Below are 19964 nucleotides of genomic sequence, written 5' to 3' on the forward strand. Positions count from 1 at the left end.
GATTCCATGGATTGTAGCCTGCTAGCCTCCTCTGTCCATGGAATTCTCCAGTCAATAATACTGAAGGAGGTTGTTATTCCCTTCTCCAGGGGATCTTCCCAACCCAGGAATCAAACCAGGGTCTCCTGCATTGCAGGCAGATTCTTTACCAACTGAGCTTTCAGAGAAGCCCTGAATGCAGCTTCAGTTCAGTTAGTTCAGTTCAGTCACTCAGTCATGTCCGAATCTTTGCGACCCCATGCATCGCAGCGCGCCAGGCCTCCCTGTCCATCACCAACTCCCAGAGTTCACTCAGACTCACACCCATCCAGTCAGTGATGCCATCCAGCCATCTCATCCTCTGTCATCCCCTTCTCCTCCTGCCCCCAATCCCTCCCAGCATCAGAGTCTTTTCCAATGAGTCAACTCTTCACATGAGGTGGCCAAAGTACTGGAGTTTCAGCTTTAGCATCATTCCTTCCAAAGAAATCCCAGGGCTGATCTCCTTCAGAATGGACTGGTTGGATCTCCTTGCAGTCCAAGGGACTCTTAAGAGTCTTCTTCAACACCATAGTTCAAAAGCATTGATACTTCGGCGCTCAGCTTTCTTCACAGTCCAACTCTCACATCCATACATGACCACTGGAAAAACCACAGCCTTGACTAGACGGCGGACCAATAGTACTGCCCAATAAATATATAATATGAGCCATATGTGTAATCTTAAAATTTCTCACAGCCACATTAAAAAAGAGAAACAGATGCAATTAATTTCATAATGCATTTAACCTAATATAGCCAAAACAGTATCTAATTATCAAATAATCATCAAATATATACTCAATATTTTAAATTATTAACTGGTGCCTTACTTTCACACATCTCAAGAGCTGACTAGCTACTTTCGCCAGTGGCTACCATATTGGACAACAAAAAAGGTTCTTACTAATCATGACATTCTTCCTACATATTAAATCCATGTTTATTTTCAAGGGGAAGGAGTGATGTCATGAATTTCTAGGTATAAAGAGTGAGGAAGGAGAGTTCCATTCGGGACCCTGTCTCTTTCTGGCCCATGGTGTTTTCTTTCATGAGGTCAGAGGGGTGGGTCAGATCATTTCTGAATGTACCCTCACCTCCCCACCTTTGTCAATAGATAGGAGCTGGGCCTCTGCCTGAAGCACACGGCTTGATTTCCTTGATTCCTCGGTTTCTGCAACTGTCCTTGGTAACAGTGGCTCCCTCTGCAAAAGTTGTGTATTGCCCAAGTAGACTGTCCTCTGAGCAATATGAATCAAACATCATGCCTCTGAGCAGACATTTGCGCAGTGGCTCTGACCAGCAGCACTCCGCTGTAACCTGACTAAAGGTATTAACACATCAGAGGAGAGAACACTGATTGGTCAGCCATGGTGCTGTTGCCACGGAGGCAAATAGTATCTGTGCCCAACAAGCACTGTCCAGAGACAGTGCTTAGAGAGGTGAAAGCAGAATCAGGCTGTCCTCTCATGATGCTGCTAAAAACACACCTGTCACTCAATGAGCCACCATGGCCCTGATCCCAGGAACCTCAAACACCTTCTGATTGGTACTTGGCTTCCCACTGGACTTACCTACCGGGAAAGGGTGACTAGTAAGTGAGCTGGAAAGTTCTCATACAAATTAATAAATTGGCATTTTGGCCCCGATATCCATTCTTTTGGGAATCTTAGTGACTCAGAGGTGACTTGACTAAAATGGGACAATGCTAAAGAGCCATCCCACCTAGAGCTTCCCATAACACCTGGGTCTTCTGCTTCAACTAGCTCCAGGGCTCTGACAAGCTCAAAGAGGTTGGGAACCTTGTCTACCTTGCTCACAGTTACATCCTTGGTCTCTGGGAGAGTATCTGACACATAGTAGGTGCTCAGTTAATGTGGGTTGGGTGAATAAGAAATGAAGAATCTGAATCTGCCACAAGAAAGATGTACCAAGTTAAATGTACCAAGTTAAAAGGCATGTTTGTGCTGGGACTTCCCTGATGGTCCAGTGGCTGACTCTGTGCTCCCAACACAGAGGACCCAGGTTCAATCCCTGGTCAAGGAACCAGACCCCACATGCCCCAACTAGGAGCTCACATGCTGCAAATGAAGATCACGTGTGCCAGAACTAAGACCCGGTGCAGCCAAATACATAAATTAGGAAAAACAAAAAGCATCTTTGTGGCATCGCAGCAGGCTTTGCCTGCTGATACTTGATCTTTGCCAAAGACCTAGGAACTTAAACAGGCCAAGATTTGGTTGTGAAGTATCTGCAACAATACTAGGCACATATAGGCCCCCAAGAAGGATGTCTCCCTTCTCCCTCTGCTCTGATGACCCTGTGAGCAGGGCATTATCTCACTGTACTGGGATCACGGGTGTCTTCAGTCAGGTTTCCTGGTGAAGAGCTGACTATGCAATGGAGTTTGTATGCAGGATGTTGACTGGCATGTAGAAAAGCACCTTCCAGAGAACAGGGAAAACAGGATTGGGCAGTAGGAAAAGTTAAGCTGTGATGCAATTGCAACAGAGGACTCGGTTCTTACAGAAAACCCTAGAGAGAGGATAGCACTTCAGAGTTATCCCAACAGAGCCAACGAAGCCATTCATTAGTCATTGAGGCCAGGGTTACTGAAGTTCAGCTTCCCCTAAAGTGAAAATGAAGACACTCAATCTCGTCTGACTCTTTTGCGACCCCATGGACGACTGTAGCCTACCAGGCTCCTCCGTCCAGGGGATTTTCCAGGCAAGAGTACTGGTGTGGATTGTCATTTCCTTCTCCAAGGGATCTGCCTGACCCAGTGATCAAACCCGGGTCTTCTGCATTGTAGGCAGACGCTTTACTGTCTGAGCCATCAGGGAAGTCAGCTTCCCCTAAGGAGGGAGGAAATTCCTTCAGCTGAAGGCAGTGCCCAGAGCACGACTCAGCTGTGGGCCCTTAGCAACCAATCCTGGCCCCCAAGGGAATGAGTGCCAAGGTCCTGCAGCGATACTGAAATGACACAGACAACAAACACAGATACCTTTTTCTTCCCCTAGACACATATCAGAGAGAGAACTGACCTTTCAGCACAAGTACTGGTTAGAATATTGATACCATGGAATCTAGTTTTCTTACAATTTATTTTTAATTGAAGGGTAACTGCTTTACAATACTGAGTTGGCATGGGATCTGCTTTGTGTTCTAAGAAATAATTGTGAACACAAGGCTACGTCTGTCTTGTTCCTCACCATTATCTCAACTCCTGCGTACTCAGCACACTGTGCTGTGCTTTCGCCTCAGTTGTGTCCAACAGTCGTGCAACCCTATGGACTGTAGCCCGCCAGGTTCCTCTGTCCTTGAGATTCTCCAGGGAAGGATACTGGAGTGGATTGCCAGTCCTTTCTCCAGGGAATGTTCCCGACTCAGGGATCGATCCACCATCTCTTACGTCTAACCTGCATTGGCAGGCAGGTTCTTTACCACTAGCGCCACCTGGGAAGCCCTGAATACTCAGCACACAGTGAGTACTAAATAAAAATTTGTTGAATGGATACATAAATTAACAAGTTTTTAAAAGTGGCTTCTGCATTTATACTTAATTGGATATCAGTTGTTCCTATTAAACCATTAACTCCTCAGGGCAAGAGGCTTTCTTAATTATTCCTGTATTTCTAGCAGTTAGGGCAAAACCTAGTAGTAATACACTGTCCTCTACTGCTATAAAAACGATGGCCCCACCATCACACACAAAACTGTTTTGCAGAACAGTCGCTTGATAATATGCCCAGTGAGACAAGAATTCAATCTACTGTATATTGTGTATCTACTATTTTACCATATACTTATTTTTATGATACTGAGGTTTCCTTTAAGAGAAAAGTGGGAGCAGGGATTAAAAATAATGTCTTTTTTAGAAACAATTACACACTGGACATTTTGCATCTATTATTTCTAAACGTTCCGACAGTACAGTTCACCAGTAACAAAAGATCAACTCAGAAAGCTTAACAAACCAAAGAGTACCCGTCTAGAGAGGTGGTAACTGGAGGAGCTCAGAAGTAAAAGCCTGTTCTGCTGGACTCCAGATCCCATGCTTCGTCCCCCATGCCAAGCTATTTTCTTACAACCACCTATCTCCAATGGTTAGCTTACCAGGACCCTGGAGTTACCACTGCCATCGGCGTTTCAGCAGGTGCCCTGGGAGGATGCGCCTACTCACAGACCAGTCCCAGCTCACTAGGCGCTGAGCCACTGTCTCTGCTGTTACCCAGAGCCCACGCCCTTCCTGAAGATCCCCTGAAGGTGGGGTTAGGCAACTCCTCCCAAGGCAAAGTCAATGACCCACAGAGAAAATCTATCAATATCTTGAACTTCCCGAAGAAGCCCAGCTAAAAAGAATCTTCCTCTTGCCTAGAAACAACGCAGAGGTCTTCAATGTTCAGGTCTTTCTGGAAAGACTGGGAGGCTCCAGGTCCCGAGACAAGATCTTCCTGAGAAATTTCATGGTGGGCTGTGTGGGCTGACGTAACGAGCACCCATCCCTCCCTGTCTCTCTCAACCTCTCTTTCACGCACAAACGCACGCACCACACGCAGGCACGCATGCGCGCAAGCACATAATCCACGTGCGCATGCGTGCCTGCGTGGGTACAAACACACACACGCTTTCTCTCACATTTCTTAGGCACATCCCTACCTAGTCACATCAAAGCTGACTGCTCAGGTTCTTTGCTGCTTCTGTTGGTTCACACCGCTTCCCAGGGCTTTGAGAACAAGGCAGGGACAGAGCTCTTTTCCTCAGCTAGCGACTGCTAAAATGCCCCTCGGAAGTTACAGTTGTTTTCAGTCTTGGACAGTGAACGTTCCCATTTCATGGAACAAACCTATACTCTACAGTTCTGTCCAGGGACCTGAGCTCATCCTGGCTCTGTGTGTACCATGGCCCTCTCACTGGCTTCAAATGATTCCTCTACCTTATTCTCGCTTAACCTTTCCCAGGACTCTTCAAAATGGCAGCTTCCCAGCAGCCTTAGTGGCTATTTGCAAATGAGTTGCTGACCCTGTTCCATCCTTCCTTGGAGACTGATCTAACCAGTCCCACCTGGTCCCCTTAGGTGTTAGAGTTATCCGGACTAGTCTTAGAAACTGCCTCTGAAAACTAGATGTTCGGGAGCCCAGATCCAAAATAATAATTCGTCTTATCACATTGGGAATTATTCCCAGGAAGGAAAAAACAGGCATAGCTCTGTGGCTGTGTAGTTTTAAGGTGACCTATAGCAGTTCAACACCTTAACCACAGTTCATTATTCGTTTTTGAAAATGTGCTGTTTACCAAAAGTTTTAGACTATCACTTAGAGAAAACTGACAAATCTTTTTTAAATATGTTCTTTTATGTTTGAAGGGAGACAAAAGTAAATAATTTTATGAAACAAGGAATATATGTAGCAACAAGCTACTAATGTGACTGAGACTTGCTAGGAACAGAATCCCAGAGGACCTGGCAAGGAATTACACTCCCTCAAGGGTAAATCTCAAAGGCATACTGGGCAGGCAGTGAGGTAAAGGCCCTGAGCTGAAGCCAATTAGTGCTCAATAAACAAACGGGAGCCTTTTGCTTTCTGCCCAATTTCAGTCCCGCCTTCCAAGCAGCTTGGGTGATGAGTTCTTAAGGGAAAAAAAAAAAGTTCAAATTCCCAGTTTACAAAGTGGATTCTATGTGATTTGTGCAAGAACAGCGTGTGTTTTGTTCTGTTCTGTGTCAAAGCTTCTGAATGGCAATTTCAGAAAAATGTGCTGAGTCATGAATCCCTAAGGATGAAAGATTTTCAGAAGAACATGCTTGGGGGAGGGCAAAAACTGTGACAGTTGTACAAGTTGTAGGTAACAGAAGGCTTATTCTCCTAAATGAGACCCTTCAATACAAACATTTACCCCACTCCTATGCCCAGGAATACTCGATACTTGCCCCAGTACTTAGAAGCCACACACTCAAGAGTAAGGACTATAACAAAAATAATAATAGCTAATATTTATGAACATCGGCCAGTTATACATATAGGGGGATGGGCTTTCAGAGGTTTAAATAATTTGCTCACAATCACCCAGCCACAGGAACTGGAATCACAACCTTAATAAGTATGTACACCATCTTTCCAGTTATCCATGTATGATTTATAGATCTTGGATATTTAACTGATTGTGGTTAACCTCTTTACTCAAAGAGGCATCTTACTGACATTCTTCAGACACAATTGACAGTAGCACAAAAGGTCCCAAGATTCTTACTAACAAAAGAGAAATTGTACAGCACTGTTCATGTAAATTGTGTATTTTACGTGTTCAGTATAATACTCTGTCCAAGTCAAAGAAAAAAGGAGCCATTCTTTTATTCAAAACAAAGTTCTTCACTTCCCGTAACATCCTAGGTTGAGATAATCCTACGATGATTGCTAGAAGTTGAGGCTATCTCAGGTCACAGGACTTTCCAGCCAGCACAAGAAAACTATCCTGCTCAATCATGACCTCCGGAACTCCTGATTCTTGGGCTTGTTCCTCATGAGGCCTTTAAAAGTTGGTAGCTGAAACTTTTCCTCTGAAGACCTAGTCACCCTAGAGAAAATTAGATCATCAACTGGCTCCTAGGAGGCTCATGAGAGAGAGAGAGAGGCAGGAAGCAGAAAGGAGAATGAGGAGCTGCTTAAATCAGGGAAGAGGGTCCCTAACAAACTTTCTTATTTCATACATTTCCCAAAATCAACCCTAGGCACTTGAACTGTCAGGAAATATCTTCCGAGTCACAAAAGAAAGATCATATTCTAATCAATAAAATTTTATTAAATGGTGTTTTTAAATACTCGGGAAATAAGCAAGTCATGAATACTTGTCTGCATAAACATGATTCATCTATTCACTACAGGACTGGCTTTGCAGCAATCTTCCCAACTAGGCCCTATTATCCTAGCCATGTTAGAAATCAAAGGGCTTGCTAGAAATATTTCTCATTTTGCTTTTGGAAATGACTTCTGTACATCGTTTGTACCATGACAACTATGTTTTATACCATACAAAGAGGGTCAGAATCACCATGTCACAGGGCTATTATGAGGGATGAATAACATCATGTGCTTGGAACATACCAAGAATTCCATTAAGGATTAGCAAGATCAATATTAAGAATTCCAAAAGGGAGTCCATCCCCCTTTCCTCAAAAGGATTCTGTAGGAATGACATTTTAGCTTTTTTGGAAACTAATGGTCAAAATAATTTTGTTGTTCAGTTGCTAAGTCCATATCCAACTCTTTGCAACCCCAGGGACTGCAGCATGCCAGGCTTCCTTGTCCTTTACTCCTCCTGGAGTTTGCTCAAACTCACATCCACTGAGTCAGTGATACCATCCAACCATCTCATCCTCTGGATCCCCTTCTCCTCCTGCCCTCAGTCTTCCCCAGCATCAGGATCTTTTCCAGTGAGTCAGCTCTTCCCATCAAGTGGCCAAAGTATTGGAGCTTCAGCTTCAGCATCAGTCCTTCCAATGAATATTCAGGGTTGATGTCCTTTAGGATTGACTAGTTTGATCTCCATGCAGTCCAAGGGACTCTCAAGAGTTTTCTCCAGAACCATAGTTCAAAAGCATCAATTCTTCAGCACTCACCCTTCTTTATGGTCCAACTCTCACATCTGTACATGACTACTGGAAAAATCATGCTTTGACTATATGGAAGTCAAAGTGAGAGTCAAAGTCACCAATTTTGGCAAAGTGACCTCTCTGCTTTTTAATATACTGTCTAGGTTTGTCATAGCTTTTCTGCCAAGGAGCAAGCATCTTTTAATATCATGGCTGCAGTCACTGTCCACAGTGATTTTGGAGCTCACGAAAATAAAGTCTGCTGCTGTTTCAACTTTTTCCCCATCTATTAGCCATGAAGTGATTTTGAATACGCTAATAATGTCTAAATCACCAGATTCTGGATCTGAAGTGAAATCAGAGAATTCTTATTTTTACATTCAAGTGTGACTGTAATTCAGTGCTGGAGGTATGGCAGCTAAGAAGAGAAAAAGCAACCACACTGATGAAAAACAAAAAAAAAATTTATTGTAACTTAAAATTTATTCCCAAGACAATGGATAATCCACACATTGGATGATATTAGTAGACATGGTGAAGATGCATTTGGACAGGTATCAACGTTGATGAATGTGGGGATGGCATAAAAGTTTAAAAAAATAAAAAAAGGTTATAGGATTTCCTGAACATGATATTGGCAAAAAAGAACTTTTATCACAAAAACATTTCAGTTAATTTTTTTTTGAATGTTGCTTATTTTACTTACTACCCTGATAGTGACTAAAGAATGAGGTACAGAAAACTTTCCAGAAGTCGGAATATGGAGCAGAAGTCCAAGGCACTTTGGAGCCCCACGATTGGGTTATTGAGTAGGATTCACTCAGGTATGAAGTTCCCCACAACTCCAGGTTTCCTGCCTAGAAAAGCACTATTTACTGACCTCACTGAGGTTTTGTGGGGATTCAAGCTTATAAAGTGCTTCAGCTGCCTTTGAAGAAAGGCAACATAGACGTATAAAATAACCTTACCTATTTCAAAAGAAATGAAAAGACAATTTTGGCACAATGGGCAGAGTGCTTCCTATTTAAAGAACTAAACTTGGCTGTTTATTAAAAAATCCTAACCTCAATGGGTTACTGGTTTTATTTTTTTAAGAGAAAAAAATGTTTCTCTATTGCCAGTCTTATAACAGTCATTCTCAAGTCAGGCTGTGCTCTCAGAATCACCTGAAGAGTTCATTAAAAATATAGATGCTTAGCCCACAGCCTAGATGTACATAATTAAAATCTCTACCAGTGGTACTCAAACAAGTACATTTTAAAAAGGATCTATAGAAACCTCTGTTGCATAGCAAAGTTTAAAAAAACATTTCTTTAGAAAAACATCAATTTATGAAATGTTGATTTTCTTCCTAGAATATTTTTCTTACAATTGAATAAAGTTGGGTGAGGGTATCAATATCTTGTTGCCCCTTTCCACAGAGCACACAGACATGGAGCACAATGCTCACATGCCTGCACACACACACACCACACACTTTTTAGTTATGCCCTTGAATTAAAATTGGATAGCAGTAAAATCCGATAGATGCAAATAAACGCCTCACGGAGAAGATATGCAAAGACTGGCAATTCATCCCCACTGTGCCCGAAGCAAATGGATGTTTCCCATTTGCCGGAATGGAATGCTTTAAATATGCATTTCCAATTTGGAAACAGGTAAAGTCAGCACTTCTTGGGAAATGTCACTGAGTGGCTGCTGACAAAAGTGAGCGAGGTTCCAGCGACCAACCAGGAAGAAAGGGTATGGTGACTACCCCTTTGTTTGGAGACTGCCTGGATCTCAGCAAACACCTTAGGAATGGAAAGGACATGTCCTTGGTGGGCACCAAACATGCGGGCGCTTCATCAAGGTAAACAGAATCATGAAAATGGGGGATGGTAATTTAAAAATCATGTTTTTAAAAAATGACCAGTTTGTGCCATGGCAATTCTTAACGCTGTTTTAGGAACCACTTTCATTTCCTGACTGGCTCGAAGTCTTCTATGTACTAGTGAGTCTAACAGAGAGAAGAGAGTGTTTTAGTCCCTGGCGGCCTTCACACATAACTCATCACACTGCTTGCATCAGTTTTAAAATAGCCAGAGTCTCCTCTGGCTGCCCTGCAAAGGAACTAATGGAGTCGGCAGAGAAATGATATTTCTTTACACAGAGAAAGCCTTCTGAGGCTGGCCAAAATGTTCACAATGTCCAGAACTCATGAATAATAGTAAAACAGAGTTGTCCAACTTTTTGGAAAAAGGGAGGAAAAAAGAAAAAATATAGGAGATCGAGTCTACATATACAGTACATAAAGGATATGTAAAAAAACAAATCATTCAGATCAGACACAGTGAAATTCTGCTGTGTGAAAACAGTCTTTAGCGCCTTCCAATATTCCTCTAAACGTTAGAGGAATTAGAGGCGACTTTGTATAAAAAGGTTGTCGGAGCTGGCTTGGGGAGTTGCTTTTTGCATGTATCCCAGGAAGGCAAGGCTGCCAGCAGCAGAATAAAACCTCCCAGCAGGACGCAGAGGCCACTAAAATAAAATGCAATGTCATAGGTCTGGGTCCAGTCATAAAACCAACCTGAAAAGAGAGTAAGAAAAAAGTGAGTTTGATAGACATAGTGTATATAGGAATACTCTAATCTCATCAGTTTATATACAGTTCATGGGACTGACATATAGACACTACTATATATATAGAATAGATAACTAAAAGAACCTACTTAATAGCACAGGGAACTCTATTCAATACTCTGTAACGACTTACATGGGAAAAGAATCTAAGAAATAAGTAGATATATGTATATGTATAACTGACTCACTTTGCTGTACAGCAGAAACTAACACAACATTGTAAGTCAACTATAACCTAATAAAAAAGTTAATTTAAAAATTTATATACAGTTTGGATTAGGATATAAATTACCCAGTTCTACTCCCAAAGTGGCCTAATGGGAGTTAGAGGAGAATTTCTTAAATAATTGGACAAGACTAAGCAGGCATTTTGGGTTTCTCCCAAATGAAGAATAAACACAAATTCCTGAGCAAGTGTATTGGCTTTTCCAACTATAGCAAAGTGATTCTGAATAAATCATGATCAAGAGGCATTGCAAGCAGATTTATTTTGTATAAATATGTGCTATTATTACAAAAGCAATCCCTGTATTCAGAGACATTGCAAAGAAGAACAGTAAAATGGGCTTGCTGCTGCTGCTGCTAAGTCACTTCAGTTGTGTCTGACTCTGTGCGACCCCATAGACAGCAGCCCACCAGGCTCCCCCGTCCCTGGGATTGTCCAGGCAAGAACACTGGAGTGGGTTGCCATTTCCTTCTCCAATGCAGGAAAGTGAAAAGTGAAAGTGAAGTAGCTCAGTCATGTCCGACTCTTAGCGATCCCATGGACTGCAGCCTTCCAGGCTCCTCTGTCCATGGGATTTTCCAGACAAGAGTACTGGAATGGGGCGCCATCGCCTTCTCTGAAAATGGGCTTACTATAAGATAAATATCTTACCAACAATTGGTGGTCCAAGGCTATTTCCAAGTCCAGCAAAGAACATTAATATCCCATAGGCGTGGGCTAATTTTTCAATTCCCACTGTCTTCGTGGTCACATAAGGAAAGATGGACCAATTACCAGTAAGAAACCCTAGGATCCCAGAAAGTAGTGCCAACGTAACATAACTTTTGGCAAATGGAATTGCACACAAGGCCAGGCTCATGATAATTAAGGTAGCTACATAAAGATATAAGGTATTAATCCACTTGAAGTCAGCCAGTATCCCTAAAATGAGTTTACCAACTGCTGTCATAATGCCAATAATAGAAATAAGAGGCATAATAAACTCCTCTTCTTTCACATTTGAACTTCTTGCCACATCTTCCATAAGTAACGAAGGTGGAAACCCTCCGATGTCAAAGAGAAAGATGGCGATGAAGAGTGCTGAAAATACTTTGTTTTTAAAAAGAGCCACAGTTTCTCCACAATAGTTTTTATATAACTGCCATTTCCTCTTGGCAAGCTGTTTGCAGAAATATGTCCGTTCTGCAACTTTCTTCTTGTACGTTTCAGTCTCTTTTGTGTGTGCCACTGTTGCTGGGGTTTTGTGGAGCAGACTCTCTGATTTGCAGTCGCCATTGGCTAAGATGTTCTTGCATGTTTCCTCCCCACTGTAGCTCTTTTCAAGCATGTTTATGTTTTCTTCTGGGTCCTTTTCTTTTTCTTTGTAAATCGAGTACCTATCTGGTACATTTTCCAGAGCTGTTTTCTCAGGTAAAGGGAGATCAGAGGACTGGAGGGGTCTCATCAGACTGCCACAGGCTAATATATTTAAAGCTAAAGCACCCACAATCAGCAGGCATCCATCCAGTCCATAGAACTCAATCAACAGTCTCTGCAAAGCAGCATATATAAAAAGTCCAACACTTGAACCTAAAAAGGAAATGGGAACTGTTTAATCTTAACCTCTTATCATCGGGACTCTCAGAACAAGCATTATTAGTACTACAGTTCAATTTCTTTGTCACACTGGCATTCATGAGTGTGCCTTCATATTAAAATCACAACAAGAAAACTGAAGATGATGACGATGATGACCTCAACAATAGTAACACTGATAGATCTATTTTTAAAATTAGCATTTGCAGTTCAAACACTGTGTTAAATACTTTACATGGCACAATAATGTTTCCTTACAATAATCCTATTGGGTGCATGTGAGTGCTTGTGTTTGCTCAGTCATATCTGACTCTCTGTGACTATAAACTGTAGCCTGCCAGGCTCCTCTGTCCATGGAAGTTTTCAGACAAGAATACTGGAGTGGGTTGTCATCTCCTTCTCCAGGGGATCTTCCCACTTAGGGATCAAACCCACATCTCTTATGTCTCCTGCATTGTCAGGTCGGTTCTTTACCTCTAGCGCCACTTGGGAAGCCCCTCCTATTGGGTATGTCCTATTATTATTCCCAGTGTACACTTGAAGTGACCTCAGGCTAGAAAGGTTGAGAAATTTGCCACAGCTCAGAAAGCTACAAGTGGCATAAGTAGCATTCGCATTCAGTCTGACCCCAGGAACCTATGTTCTTAACAAATACGTTATACAACTACATTTTTAGTACTTACAGGCTCCATGCTTTATATGTATTCCTTTTGGAAAAGAAAAGTTTTCATATTTTATTTTTTGAGATGAAGAATATATTAATTTTTAAGTTGTAGGATATTTATAGTGGTTTGATAACTCAAGTGTGTTAGTCACTCAGTCGTGTCCAACTCTTTGCGAACCCATGGACTGTAGCCTGCCAGGTTCCTCTGTCCATGGCATTCTTGAGGCAAGAATACTGGAGTGGGTTGCAATTTCCTTCTCCAGGGGATCTTCCCAACCCAGGGATCGAACCTGGGTCTCCTGCATTGCAAACTAGTTCTTTACCATTTGAGACACAAGTAAAGCTCAAATCCATTGCTAATCATCAGAATGAATGATTGATATTAATAAACTATGAGAAAGTAAAGTGAACTTTGATAGGATATTAAAATTACAAAGTATGCCTGCTTGCACACTTGTGCAACACTGTAAATACACCATTTTTTAGTAGATCACACAAACCACACTGGAATGGCAAATTACATCAGCCCAATTAATTTGCAGTGTTCTTATCTGGTTCTGATTTCAGCTGTTGATTGACTATTTTAAAATTTAAATATCACTGAGAAATGTCAACTCAAAAAAAAAATAGGAAAGAAAGTGATCTGTAATTTAAAAAAAAATATTCTAAAGACGTTAATCTACAACAAATTACATCATAATCCCATCAGGATGCCAAGCTTATTGTAAAAATTACAAATAACCAAATGACTCTTAGAATTATTTTTAAAAAAATTTGATACCACAGTTGTCCATTCCTAACATATTTAAAATTAATTCCTTTATCCCCAAAGAAAAAAACTTTGCTTACAAACATTAATCAGTAGTTCACATTAGTGTAAGGACAGTTAATACAGTGTCCTTTTGTGGCTACTTAGGACATCTCCCTGTGCTGACTATTAAGCAATAAAAGCAGACAAGTTGAATCCTTCCTTATCTTTTTAAAAGTGGCACATACTTCAAAGGTTAAAAGCACTTCAGAAAACAAATGGAAAGAACTGAAAAGAGGACTATATTTCATGCACTTCCATAGTGCATTAGCATCCATTTACTATTAATTCATGTTTTCTCTAACATCATTTCTTTGTAGAAGTTCTAACAAAGTGTCATATAATTACTTTAAAATATTCTTGATGTTTTGAAAGTTAAATATTTTGATCTTGAGAAAGTAAACAATTCCCCACTCCTCACCAACTAAGTTTATCTATCAACATTATGAAATATTAAGGGAAACATATCAAATCACTTCAATAGGTGGTTTATCAAAAACCTATGATATGCTAAGTGTATGATAGGGCACCAAAATAAAATTCCACTTTGGACACTAGTGTTTTCAGCCCACATGCCATGAAAATGTAGTCATGGCTTAGGAAGATACATCAGGGAATACTCTGGTGGACCAGTGGTTAGGACTCCATGATCCCACTGTCAAGGGCCTGGGATCAATCCTTCATCGGGGAACTAAGATCTCACAATCCATGTGGCACAGCCAAAAAAACAAAATGCAGAAATTCTTTCAGGGCAATAAGAGTAACTAGAGCTCTCTTGCGAAACTGTGTAAACTGTAAAACTATAATTTTTAATCTTTAAAAAGAAAATCCCAATTTTAAAATCATCAATGTAAAGGAAAAAGTGAGATAAAGCACTAATTATGCTTCCATGCATGTCTATAGAATACATGATCACAAAGAGGCAAAATATGAATTTGATGTTCAGGGAACCTGAAATGGTAAGATATACACATACATCTTGATGAACTCTTCTTCAAGACCATGGGTCAATAGACATTTTCTATAAAAGGGCTAGAGAGGAAATAATTAACTCACAGTGGGCCATCCAAGCTCTGTCACAAATGCTCAACTCTGCCCTTGAAACATGAAACGGCCAGAGAAGAATCATGAAGGAATGAGTATGACTGTGTTTCAATAAAGCTTTATTTATAGACACTGAAATTTTAATTTTACATAATTTTCATGTGCCATGAAATATTCTTTTGATTTTTTTCCAACCAATCAAAAGTGTAAAAACCATTCTTTATGCATGACCTGTCCAAAAAACACTTCGTAGATCAGACTGGGTCCATGGGCACTAGTTTATCAATCCCTGTTCACCAGGGAGTAAGACTATTCCCAAAACTTCCATTTTATGCCCATGTTTCTTTCTTTTATCTCTGTCACAATATTTAAACTAAGTCACATTAATTCAGTTATTTTGATTTGGGGTTCTTTTTCAATTTTTAAAAATTTCTACTGTGAGTCTTATTTTTCTTGTCACCTCTTTTACTGATGGTAGATACTATAAACTGAATGTTTCTGTCTCTCCAAAATTTGCAAGTTGAAATCTTAACCCCCAACATGATGGAATTAGTAGGTACGGCCTTTGGGAGGTGATTAGGTCAAAGGGTGAAGCCCCTGTGAATGGAATGAATGCACTTATTAAAGAGAACCCCAGAGAGCTCCCTCTTCTGTAATATGAGGACAAAGGAAGAAGATAACAGTCTGTAACCTAGGAGAAGGCTCTCACCAGAAGCCAACCCAGCTAACCTTGACACCCTGATCTCAGACTTCCAGTCTCAGAACTCTGAGACATACATTTCTGTTGTTTATAAACCACTCAGTCTAAGATACTTTAGAGCAGCCTGAACAGACTAAGACAGTGGATTCATACTGCTCCCTGATTTCTGCCTCACCTGGCTTCCTATGTGTTGCAACTGAAAACTCCCTAATTCTGCCAAATCTGGATTGTCCACAGTCAGTCCATTTTGGTTCAGTGTGCTAAGGTCCAGGCCCTTATGGTTTCCTCTTTAGACGGAATGGAAAGCAAGAGCAACTCTCTCAGCATACAATTTCTAACACCTTCATCCCAGATAAATCTGGATGTTAAGGGAAACCTAGGTCATAGTTTTAATAGCTAACACTTTTACAGCCCTTGCCATGTGCCTTATGCATATGTTCCTTTCATATTCCTAATACCCCAGTGGGATGGTATATGCTCAGGCCACTCAAAGTGGCTGTTCTCTTGCTCTCTGTACATCCCCTGCTTGACCAGTGCCTGCTTCACGTGTGCCTACTCACACGTCACTGGGTTCTTTCTTCAGTCGTGAAGCTGGGCCAATACAGGCTGTACAGGGTGGAGTCCGAAAGATGGAAACTATTATTATCCTCATTTTATAGTTCAGAAAACTGAGGCTTAACAGTTAATTTCACAGAACAGTTAGGTAACTTGTCTGTCACCAGGCAGCTACTGAGTGATAGAGGATTCAAAACCAAGTGATTTGGCCTCAGGGTCTGGGTTTGTCACTACATTACAGTGCCTTTACCCAAAAAAAAAAAAAAAAAAAAATACAGTATAGGTGGGACTTCCCTGGTGGCCCAGTGGTTAAGAGTCCAAACTCCCAATGCTGGGGGGCACAGGTTTGATCCCTAGTTAGGGAAGATCCCGCATGCTGCATGGCCAAAAAAAAAATACAGTATAGGTAAGACCTATTGTCCTTTAAGGTGCCATGCCTATCTCACAGTCCTCCCCACACTTGTGGAAGATGCTGTCAGTTCTTTAGACTGCTAATGAACTGCTCTGGATTCTCCATCTTTTTGTTTTTTCTCTTTCTTCTCTCAGTTCTACTTTAACCATGCCCTCAGACCCTGGTCCTCTCTCCTCCTGGGCCATGATTCACATTTCGTACCTGGTAAAGCTTTCTTAAACCACCTCGGGTAAATATCCAGCTTAATTTAATCTGATCTGGAGTCACTTTGCTGCACTGGCCTCAGGAACAAAACATTAGTTTGGATCCTGCTGCCTGATACACTACTGAAGTAATTCAGCTTATCGGAACGTCTGACCTCTCAGGAATAGCCACCCATTAGCAAGTAGCAATGTAAACGTACAAGTTTCAGTAAGCCTGGACATTTTATCTCCTAAACAAACTCATAAAATATTGGCCACAGAAATTTTGATAAGTTCTCTAAATGGCTTAGGAAAAAAATACATCTGAAAAATAAAACACCACTCAAAAATATCAGAGACTTGAAGTCCAGAAGGTTTTATACTTACACTCTGCCCCCACCCACCCCCTCCGCCCAGTGATGGTCTTGATTATTAAAGGAATAACAAGGATAAACAGTCTGTCATTTGGATATGCACATAGACTAGGTGGATGTATTCACAAATCAGTACTTTAGAAAAACTAAGTTCCACAATAAATGGAGTCAGAGAGGTATCAGCATTGGTGTTCTTGACAGTGGCCTAAAGGATCTCCATTTTCCTTTCATTTCTCCTGTCTTTCTCAGGGTTCAGGTGCTTTACTTAAGTGCTCTCTGCTTCTTTTAGCAAGGCTCTTACCAGGATGTGATTCTCAAATTATTGGACCCATAAGTTTTCTTTTCTTATGTTATATTGGACATCTAATGCCCCAGCTTTTTTTTATATCTGTATCTTTAGGGTGTTTTGAAAGCTACACCCATATTTACAGTGGAAAATAATTTCCTTCTAGGATTAGAGTAAAAATTAAAAAAGTTGTGCTCCGGAGTGGTAGCTGTGGGATGGTTGGTTAAACCTATCTGTGCTTGGTAACTTTCAACTTTGATTACAAGGCTGAAGAATGGCAGTGCTGTACTTATATTGAAAATGTACCTGTTGAAATCAGGCCAAGGGCAAGGCCACGACGGCTGTCAAAATACTGGCACGTGATGGTCACCGTTGCAGTGTATAATAAACCACATCCGAGACCTACACACAAGAAGACATTGCATAAATTAAGACAGACTATATTATTTCAATGCAAGAAACAAAGAGGGGTAATTAACTCTGAGAGAAACAAGCGTTGTACATTAACACATGTATATGGAATCTAGAGAATTGGTACTGATGAACCAATGTGCAGGGAGGGAAAAGAGAAGGAGATGTAAAGAACAGACCTGTGTTTGAACACCGACAAGCGTGGGGAGGGTGGGACGAATGGATAGATTAGTATTGATGTATATACACTACCAATAGATAGCTAATGGGACGCTGTTATATAGCACAGGAGCTCAGCTCAACGTTCTGCGATGATCTGGATGGGTGGGATGGGGGGGTGGAAGGAAGGCTTAAGAGGAGGGGATATATATGTAATTCTATGTATCTTATATAGAATTCTATATATCTATATATCTTAAGTGAGGGGGATGTATACATATGGCTGACTCACACTGTTGTATAGTAAAAACTAACACAACATTGTAAAGCAACTATACTCCAATAAAAAAATTTATTTGTAAAATAAATAAATAACTCTAATAGGACATTCTGCTACTGATTGGCTAAAACTCTTCAAAGTGTGTGTTCCTAGATCCCTCTGATGTTAGCGGTGCAGCTCCAATGAACACATTTTGGCCAGCCTCGATTTTCACTCCCACCCACCCTTAAGGTCAGGGTCAAAAAAAAATCCAATTTCTAAAGCACAAAGGAGTAATGTAAATTTAATTTAAGACATATGGAGAGATAAAGAAATGGTTAAATCACACACCAAATAGCAAAATTTAACCAAAATTCTCCATTAACTATCTCTCTCTGGCTCTCTTCCACATAATTATCCTCAACTCAGTGTTCTTCCTCCTCTAAGTCCTCTAAACAATTTTATAAAATCCCCTTCATCATTCCAAGCTCTTTCACTAGACTTCACAGCTTGGCACATCCAGTCTACAAAATAAAGGCCTTCTGGGGCTCTCAGATCATCCCATCACTGTAAAATGTGTATCCGTAAGTTTTAATCTTTTACAGATGCAAATTGTTTTATATAGGAATAAAACGTCATGTCTTTAGTTTAAAATCTCTTTGAAAAAAAGAGGAAGAAAATATAATAATATATTAACAACAGTTACATTTAAGAGGTGATCATATGGTTCCTTGCTATACTATTCTTTATTTCTCTGTGAATTTGAAATTCTTTTATGGTTAGGAAAAAAATACCTTACAACCCAATATCCCTTTCTTTAGACCCTAGGGCAATATTTAAGGCTCTTGTCTGTTAGCTTAATCTTTTTCTCCCTATTAAGGATCTAATAACCCCAGTTTTGGTTTCCATAAAGCATTCCTCTGACTTCTAACTTATAACATGTGCCCTCTTTCTGCAATATCATCTGTTCTTGAGGGTCACTCTATAAACAACATAAAAGCCATTGTCTAAAAACTAATTTTAACCATGACTCATTAGGTGAGTTATTAAAGTCATTTTCATTACTTTCGATTGTCACCTGGACTATGATTAGAAAGAATACATGGGTTTAACAAATATGCTGCATAAACATTTTATGAAATTAGCACTTAAGACAACTCAAGACTCAGATGATCATCTGTGACTGTATTAAAAAGCACTCTTAAAGAAACAAGGTAGACTAAAATAATTATACTTTAAATATTATTGAATTTTTCAAATACAGCACCCTTTTGTATGATTTAAGGGAAGAGATACTATATCTCATAAATTAAAACATGAGTTGGATTGACTTATATACTTATCACTATCACATATAATATACTTCAATAAAATAAGACCTGTTCTGGAACAATCAATTTTGTGAAACCAAAAAAATGCCACCCTTAATTAAAATTGTAATTCAAAAAGTTTTGGAGAGGGAATGAATTTACTTTTGGGTAATTTGGTTGTCAGGGCTCCATAAAAAGGACATTTCTGTTTGCCAATGCCAGAAAAGTTAAAACAGTAACTTTTAAATGTTTTCCCTTAGACTAAAAAGAAAGAAATTTTTAAAAGTTATTTCAAGGTCTTGGGTTTCAGATAAGATCACTTCACTTTTTTTTAATGTAGCAGAAATTTTAAATGCCTTTTCTCTAAACTTTTCAAAACACAGAAGGTGACAGGACACTTTCCCAGATCAGGATTAGGATGGAAATAGATGGGGAAACAGTGGAAACAGTGTCAGACTTTATTTTGGGGGGCTCCAAAATCACTGCAGATGGTGACTGCAGCCATGAAATTAAAAGACGCTTACTCCTTGGAAGAAAAGTTATGACCAACCTAGATAGCATATTCAAAAGCAGAGACATTACTTTGCCAACTAAGGTCCATCTAGTCAAGGCTATGGTTTTTCCAGTGGTCCGGTATGTATGTGAGAGTTGGACTGTGAAGAAGGCTGAGCACCGAAGAATTGATGCTTTTGAACTGTGGTGTTGGAGAAGACTCTTGAGAATCCCTTGGACTGCAAGGAGATCCAACCAGTCTATTCTGAACAAGATCAG

At 40.4% G+C, this 19964-nt stretch overlaps 1 protein-coding gene across 4 annotated transcripts in view; it reads right to left on the bottom strand.

Annotated features, from left to right (window-relative positions):
* Window positions 1-8054: 8054 nt before the first annotated feature.
* SLC16A9 (solute carrier family 16 member 9) overlaps window positions 8055-19964 on the bottom strand; it is an 80836-nt gene continuing 68926 nt past the window's right edge. For all 4 annotated transcript variants that reach the window (XM_069571708.1, XM_069571706.1, XM_069571707.1 and 1 more), the window contains 3 exons: window positions 17361-17456; window positions 11106-12023; window positions 8055-10175 (listed from right to left, as the gene is read on the bottom strand). In XM_069571708.1, coding sequence (XP_069427809.1) covers window positions 9988-10175; window positions 11106-12023; window positions 17361-17456 — 1202 coding nt within the window. In that variant the 3' untranslated portion in view covers window positions 8055-9987. The remainder of the gene's footprint in view (window positions 10176-11105; window positions 12024-17360; window positions 17457-19964) is intronic.

The sequence above is a fragment of the Ovis canadensis genome, chromosome 25, assembly GCF_042477335.2.
Source record: "Ovis canadensis isolate MfBH-ARS-UI-01 breed Bighorn chromosome 25, ARS-UI_OviCan_v2, whole genome shotgun sequence".
Classification (NCBI taxonomy): Eukaryota; Metazoa; Chordata; class Mammalia; order Artiodactyla; family Bovidae; genus Ovis; species Ovis canadensis.